An 8,259-nucleotide genomic window follows, 5' to 3' on the forward strand; every position below is an offset into this window, starting at 1 on the left:
TTTTTGTTCAACAGTGGAATGCACAGGCTGGATTTTTCATGACTAAAAACTGTTACTTAAATGAATGTGTGGCAAATAATCTACCATATTTCCAGTCTCAGACATTTTAAGTACCTACAACTTGAGCCTTTTACCTGGACATATCACATCAGAAACCCCTCGTTCCATGTAAGATGATATATTATTTAAAGTGGAATTCTTATCATGTTTTGTCCTTTCTGTATTTGACATGACTCATTATTATGTACTTATCATCTTCCATGTGTGGCCCCATAGAACTGGATTTGGATTCTAAAACGGTCACTCACTGAATCTTTTTGTAAAGCAGAAGATCAAAACAACATAATCTTTTTGTACAGCAGAAGATCAAAACAACATAATGAGCCTATTAAGCAAAGTTTACATGGAAATCTCTCATTGCCATTAGGAACTCGAATTGTCTACATTTCAACAGTAAGAATATCGCAGAGCAAAAGAGCCTATGTGTCCCAGCAAGGACTATTCTACTCATATCATTGGAACCTTGATGTAATTTTGGAAGGTAACAAATGTCACAACTCACAAGGTCATCCTCACTTGATATGAGCTTTTCCTTTGGTAAGTGCATTCTATGGTTTTGGGCCATGAGTGGGTCTAACCATCTCTAAAGAGTTTAGTATCTGGTCATTCGCTATCAACAAAGTGCATGATATAAAGTCAGTTAACTCTGGAAGATGAATGAATTTTAAAAACTTCAGTCCCTGCATGAGCTTTGTAATGGTGCGACTCACTTAACCGCCCACAATCTCAGTTGGCAACAATGTCCCTTTTTGAAGCACATTGACAAGCTTTCATGAGTTCTGCTCATTGTATGACAGGGACATTGGTCGTAATTTTATATCTACTATCTTTCCTTTCTATTTTCAATATCTTTCGCCCTGTGGCAGGCAGTAATTTAATCAATCATATGAAGCATGTGAAACTATGTAAATTTGGATGCCACTGTGCCTTTCAACCAAGGTATTTCAACTCTAGCTTCCCCTATTAAAACCTTTCCACAATTGACACAAAAATAGTTCATATCAACAGTGATAAAATACTGCAAGACACTCAAAATACACACAATTTGGTGACATGCTGTGATCAAGGTACTTTTCCAGTGCAGATTCTGTGTAATTGAAGACTCCATCGACTTCCAAAAATAAGAGGGAACGAAAAAAAAGAAAAAAAGGAAATGAAATTTTGGAACATAAAATCAAAATGAAAGATGTATCTTTTGGCAACTGCAACCTTCTAATCTATCAGGATATTGAATTTCTCCACCTTCTAGGAGTCTTTCTAGTCTGTTCTGCAGCAGTTGAGAGCTGAGGCCCAATTTCCTGGTTTTCTAAAGTAGTCGTCTTTGTAAGTTTGCTCAGTTTCTTCCACCCACTGCTCCATGCTGATGTCTGTTTCTGCTTTAACATTTTATCAAACTGTCTCTGCAGATTCTCCATGTCATTGTGCAGCTCAAGGTACTTAGCTTTAACACTTTCCAGCTCAAACTTGAGGGTGTTAATGTCCTTTTTAGCGGCTGTCCATCCTTCCTGGAATGATTGTGGTGTTCCTTCAAGTAGTGTTTTCCGGTTTGAAATTATTGGCTGGTAGTGAGATTCACTAGTTTCTTTCAGGGAGCTGTTGGCTAGTGCATTGCTTATCTTTACCTGCTCAGAGAAGAGGACTTGCACAACAACTCTTAATGGAAGGCGTTCATTTTGGGCAGCATGCATGCATGCATCAATTGAGAGCTTCTGGCAATCCATCACACGGCAAAGTCGCTTCCTTTCATACTCAGAAAGTGTTGGATGGGCCTGTTATTTTGCTAGATGGATAAGAATTCAAATAAAGAGAATTTGCAGGTTACATGGAACTCCAATACTCTCTTCATGGGGCTGAAGCACATAAATATTCGTACTTTTTCAAGAATATATTTTTCGTTTCTCCAAACCAAAGGCAAATAACATTGTTTGTTATTATTACTTTTTTCTTTTAATCCAGTCAAATCAAGAGATTTTGTTTACTATACATGTTTATGGATCTCATATCACGGATTTTACAAACAAAAGCATAACATTACTTGCATCATGATTGAGCATATATATGATATTATTATAGAATAAGTATGTCTGTTTATATATGACACTATGATTATAGAATGAGTATGTCTGCCTACATTCTATTTTGATTTACTGAGGACAAAGTTTTTCACATGGCATAAGTTTGGCTCAGATTATGGTTTCTTGCATTCCTCTGAACGTTTCCTGTTTTTGACCCGACTGAAGTTTTCCCATTTACCATCCACATATTTATAATGTATGTGGATATTAAAAATTTCCATTATAATTCTGAATTTCTGGTAGACAGGCATGAGTGCATGCTCATATTTGTAACATGATGCTTGCGTATAAAGTATGCAAATGAATTGTAGAGTTCCTCTGATTTAAAGCAGTAAAAATCTTGATTCTTGCAACTCAGCTGCTTAAATTAATCAAGTATGCTAATAAGTAGACATAAGCTAGCGGGCACTACTACAAAGGAGTTCCATATATTCACTAGATTAATGTATGAGGTATAGTCTATATTGAGCAATTTTTTAAACTAGACATCGTAACTTTAGGAATAAGGAATTACCTTGAGGTAAGAATCAATTGCTCTGTAAAGTCCATCATCACAGGTCCTTGCAGATTCAGGCAAAGCTTCTGCGAGTACCTGAAACTTTGTTAGGGAAAGGCTTCTATCTCTGGACACCTCTGTAAGATAACTGTCAACAAGCCTTGAAACTCTCATCTTAGCATTTGGAGTAGAACCCCTTTGACTACCTTCATACACGTGTTTATCAGAAAAAGATTGACTGCTGGGACTTGAACTTTCTGTCTGTTCTTGAATTAGAAAATGCTCCAAAAGCCTGTGGACAAGATCCACATCATACATTGTCTCACTTTTATTGTAAGAAGGAATAAGAAGATCTGCCAATGTAGCCTGTTCAAATTGCATTCCCACTCGTTTCTCCAATTCAGTTACCAAAGCTGGAGCCACTTTCAACATGTTTGCCATTCTCAAAAGCCGAAGTAGGAAGCTGCATGAGACACTATCCTTCTGTGGTGGAATTATGCTGATGAGGCTCTCAATGATCATTCGCTGATCTTTGGCCTGAACAGTTGGAAGATCATCTTTGGTTCCTGCAACAATCATATGAAGTCCTCCCTTCCAACCATTGCTGCTGCCACTAGTATTGCTGTTGCTGATATTGCTTCCTTCATCTCCTGGCCCTGTCCCATCACTTATCAAACCTGGAAGCCATTTAGCTGCATAATGCGCTATTGAAGCTCCAATCAGTTCAAATCTCATTCCCTTTACCTTAATTGCAGTGATGACCCTGACAAAGTGATCAATCCTAAGGATTGAAACATCTTCAAACCACCAATCGGGAGGAACATGCTGATTTTTACTGGGACTGGAGTCCTTCATGTCATTCCACTTTGGGCTGGAAGCTTTTGGGAGTTTTCCAGTGTATGCCCATCTTATTCCTTTTGGATTGGCACAAGCTTTCCAAGCAATGGACTCACTGCATCTTCGGACAATTTGAAGGTTCTCTGCCCATGGTGAGAGCTTCTCACAGCTTTTTAGCACCACTATAGAGTCCCTCCATGAGGATAATACTACATAGCTTAGAAATGCTTCAGTTTTGAATATAAGATTTCCTTCTTCCAAGTCCTCTGTCATTTCAAGATACTCTGCGGCACATCTTAGGCCAGAAATATTGGCTGCTGTCAGATCAACAGCAATTCCATAGCAGAATTTTGCTGCTAACTCAAAAGCCTCAGGTCCACCGGGTTGGTCATCTAGAGCTATCGTATTCAACTCCGGGTCGTGTGATTCATATATGAGTCTGTTCATCTTTCCACTCCGAGAAAGCAAGGGATACTTGCACAAGAAGAGAGAGAGAAAAAGCCATGAAATCAATACATAAGTTAATAGCAATTAACTTTGAATTTTGGAGCTACAAGAAGTATTATTCAACCATTTGTGTTTGGCAGAAATTTAACTACCTTATGCAAGTGGAAATTAACACCCCCAACTTGAACTAGAAGGTCACTTGGAACATCAGCTGCAACATACCTGCGTACAAAACAAACACACCACATGCTTCAGAAGTTTACAAAGTCTCAGTTCTGCAGATTTTTCTAAAAAACCAGATACATACTAGCATGAATAAAGGAAAAATTCATAGCTGTATTAGATTTAAACCGTACAAACACCATTTTGGATGAATTAAATTAAAAAAAAAAAAAAAAATTATAGCAAGATACTATTTTTCATTTGTACTGAGCAAAAGTTAACTTACTGAACCTTACATGCTCTGGACTACGCTAATAGTTCTAATAAAGCATTTATCTTCTAGTACTAAGATGTTTTGTACTTTATGGTACATACCAAGACTGGCCCCTTAGCTCAAACCCGTCAGTCTTGACGCCATGCTTGCTTGAACTAAGAACTCCATTCCCATAGTCTCGGCCTCTAACTGACTCAGTCTCTGACTCCTCCCACATGATGAAACCAAATAAACAGGAAACTTGGGTAGGATCTTCTCGAAAAAGTGCCTCTAATTTAGAGGCAAAACAGAGAGAAACTGAGCACAAGAAAGAGGCAGTTAACAACCAGAAAGACAGAGGACTAACAAGTATAAAAGGAAAATTCCCACATGGGATGCTTGGAATTATCTTCAAATGTCGGCTTAGTAACTGATTTTCATGGCCACACACAGGCTGTGAAGTAATGGGCATAGTAACACTGTGCTTGGATCATTTGAGTTTTGCATTTCTTTAATTTTAGCTTTGGATTTCAGATTACTTTTCACTATGCTTAAAGAATGAGATATTCAGTTTCATTTTTCTGACTTTCTTTCTGCTAATTTTTCTTTCTAGATCTTTTTTTTTTTTTTTTTTTTTTTTTGAGATATTTTCTTTCTATATAAGGAATTTATCGCAATCCCAAAAAATTCCTCTTTGACGAGAAAGAATAAAAAGGTTATTTACGTAGCAGGTGTTTTATTTTTATTATTATTATTATTATTATTTGTTTTAAATCTATTTATTTATTTTTCCCCCGTAACAGATAAAATCCGGCCAAATTGTCACTGTTCTGGGACCATGGTTTTAGTGGGATGTTGATGTGGCTTCTCTACAGACTAAAGTGAAGTTCCTCTCAAAGAGTCACATGACATCAAATTCATCAATGCCTCACGTACACTTAAATTAAAATAAAGATTGACAGTCACCTTGTAAGAGTATTAGCATTGGAGAATGCTAATGCTATATTTAAGGTGTTTTTAGCATTTTAACCTTTAAAAACTGCTGTATCAAGAAATGCTAAAGGCAAGAATTGCAAATTTTTTGCAATTCTTGCTACAGTGCAATTCTACCTTTAGAATTGCACTGTAGCATAATTCTAAACCGAATAAGTAATTTTTTTATTCCATCTCTCCTTCAGTCATCTCTTCCTCTCACTCCTACTCTGTCTCTCCGTCTCCCACTCCATCTCTCCGTCTCTCTTTCTCTCATCTCACATCTCTCTTTCTTGTTCAAGGCTTGCACCGGAGATGGTGGGTTTGGATCAGCGTGGTAGTGGGTTGGGTGTACTAGAGATGGCTCGTGGTGGTGGTGGGTTCGTGGTTTGATTTGGGCATGGTGGTGGGTTGGGATCGGTTGATGTTGGGTTTGGATTGGCGTGGATCGGCGAGCTGGATGTGCCGGAGATGGCTCTAATGGGTTTGACAAAGGTTTGAATTGGAGAGGGTGTGGGTTGCTGGAGATGGCTCCGATGGGTTTGACAGAGGTTTGAATTGGAGAGGATGGGTTGCTGTGTTTGACCGTGGGTTGCTGTGTCGTGCTTGATTGGCGAGGTCTGGGTTCTGCGTTTTGGTCGGCGTGGGTCACAGAGTGGGTTTTTTTATTTTTTATTTTATTTTTTTTATGTGGGTTTTTGTTTCGGTGGGATTTTGGTGGGCAGTGGGCAGTGGTGGCATGGTGGGCGTGGTGGAGGCGCGGTGGTGGTGACTAGGCAGTGGAGGAGCGGTGTAGAGGTTGAGGGAAGGTGGAGAAATTCTCTAATGTTGGTGGGTTTGCTCCGGTGGGTTTCAAATCGACGATTGTTGTTGATGGGTTTGCTTCGGTGGTTGTTGATGGGTTGAGGTGTTGATGGGTTGAGGTGCCGTGGCTGTGGTTGTTGATGGCTTATGTGTTGCTAGAGGTTGAGGGAGAAGGAGAGGAAAAAAAAAAAAACTATTGGAAAGCGCATGAAACATAAGTCTGAAAAAAATAAAAAAAAAAAAAAACAGTTATAAAGAAATAGTAAAAAAAGATTTAAAAATAATATTTTAATAAAAATAGAGTTTTGGGATGTAGGAGGTATTGTAAAATTGGATGGTATAATGATAAAGTGAGGTTTTAGAATGGTAAAATAGAGTAGCATTAGCATTTTCCAATGCTAATGCTCTAATGAATGGTTAATGGCTTTGTTTTATAATACTCAAGCTTACATAAGTACTTAACACCGCCTTAGGGTTGTAAATCAGCTAACTTTTGTCGAGTATTGAATGTTCAAGCTTAGTTTGAACTTGAATTGAGTCTGTAAACAATGTTTGAGTTTGAGCTTGTTAGAAAGAACAAAAACTTGAGCTCAGCTTGGTTTGGTTTGATTCATTAGTCAAGCCAAGCTTGAGCTCAATATCAAGCTCTTGAGATCGAGATCCAATACAATTACATTATCAAACTCATACTAAGCTTATTATCAAGTCCATTTGGTTTAGGAGAGTGATCTCAACTCCAGTTAATTAAAAACTTAGTAAGATATGAGTTTATTATTCAAGACCATATCAAACTTACTACCAAGCTTGTAAACCAACCTAAGCTTGACTCGTATTTTATCGAGCCATATTATTCACAAGCCTGTTCATGAACAATTTATTTATTTATTTTTGGGTTTAGCTTGTTTATTAAACAAGTCTAAAATTAAAACTCAAGCATGACTTACTTATAAACAAACAAACATGAACGAGCTTTTTTTTGAGTGAACGGCTTGATTAATTTGCGGTCTTATATAATTGTGCTTTGTGTCGTATATTGTGTTCATAACTAGTCTCAATCTTGGAAAAGAAGAAAGTTGCGATAGATTCACAACCAACGTAAAATTTAGTTATTTTATTATGAAGGATACACTACAAAGGCTTATGTAAGTACTTATTAGTACATCTTCTCCCAAAAAAAAAAAAAAAAAGAAAAGAAGAAAGAAAGTACTTATTAGTTTAGCATTTTATCTTTAGGTACAATTTTCCTTTCAAAAAAATTTTCTTTTTAGGTACAATTGTACTTTTTATTTAATTTTTGTTTTTAAGTCCAATAAGTCAATGAAATTCAACACTTCCAAATGAGCACCAATTTTATAGAAGGTTTTAAAATTGGTTGTTAATATTCATCAAATTGGGCCCATTTTCACTACTTGAACCGAAAGCTATATATATATATATATTAAAGGTTTTTTTTTTCTTTCCTATTTTGTTTTTATTGAAATAAAGTGGAGCCAATTTAGTGAAAGAATATTATTTCATGTGAGTCCAATGAGAGTATTTTTCTCATGAAGTTTTGAGATTTATTTATTTATTTATTATTTTATACTTCTTTAATTAGGTGACTCATAATACTCAATCTCTTCAACATTATTTTAGGTAACAAGTGTAAGTAATACTCTCTCAAATATAAATAAGATGTGCTCCCATGAACCCATCACATATGTTAGAGGAACCTTATAACATGGAGTTGTTTTAGGTTCACAACCAATTTCATATTTATTTTCATAACTATCATACTCCGTGGTAGTGTTGCATATTCTCATCTCTCATTGTCATAATTATTGGATTTGGTAGGAGTATTAATAGCCCATGTTTAATTTTTTCTTAAAAAGAATTTTTTTTTGACTTAAACAGAAGAAAAAAAAGAAATTGCTAAACTAATAAATATTTAGTAAATAAAATAAACGCAACCAACTAAAGAATTACTTTCCATCATGGTCACTTTCAATAAGAATTGGAAAATAAATAAATAAAATTAGGGCATATCATGACTGGTAGTTGACCATATGATGAACAATAAATATATAATCTGATAGCAATAACTTCTGAATTCTGATTGGGTTAATAGGGATGATTTTGTGTTAATAATAAATCGTACGAATGCACATGCCCCT

The 8,259-nt window shown here is 36.3% G+C and overlaps 1 protein-coding gene across 1 annotated transcript; it reads right to left on the minus strand.

The window, feature by feature from the left end:
- Window positions 1-982: 982 nt before the first annotated feature.
- On the minus strand, window positions 983-4,944 carry LOC111991847 (root phototropism protein 3). Its single transcript, XM_024023660.2, has 4 exons — window positions 4,453-4,944; window positions 4,068-4,137; window positions 2,650-3,942; window positions 983-1,829 (listed from the first exon to the last, which is right to left on the minus strand). Exons 1-4 carry the CDS (start codon window positions 4,800-4,802, stop codon window positions 1,281-1,283), a joined length of 2,262 nt encoding a protein of 753 aa, XP_023879428.1. The 5' UTR covers window positions 4,803-4,944; the 3' UTR covers window positions 983-1,280.
- Window positions 4,945-8,259: the final 3,315 nt, after the last annotated feature.

Source organism: Quercus suber, unplaced genomic scaffold (genome assembly GCF_002906115.3).
Source record: "Quercus suber isolate HL8 unplaced genomic scaffold, Cork oak 2.0 scaffold_350, whole genome shotgun sequence".
NCBI classification, from domain to species: Eukaryota; Viridiplantae; Streptophyta; class Magnoliopsida; order Fagales; family Fagaceae; genus Quercus; species Quercus suber.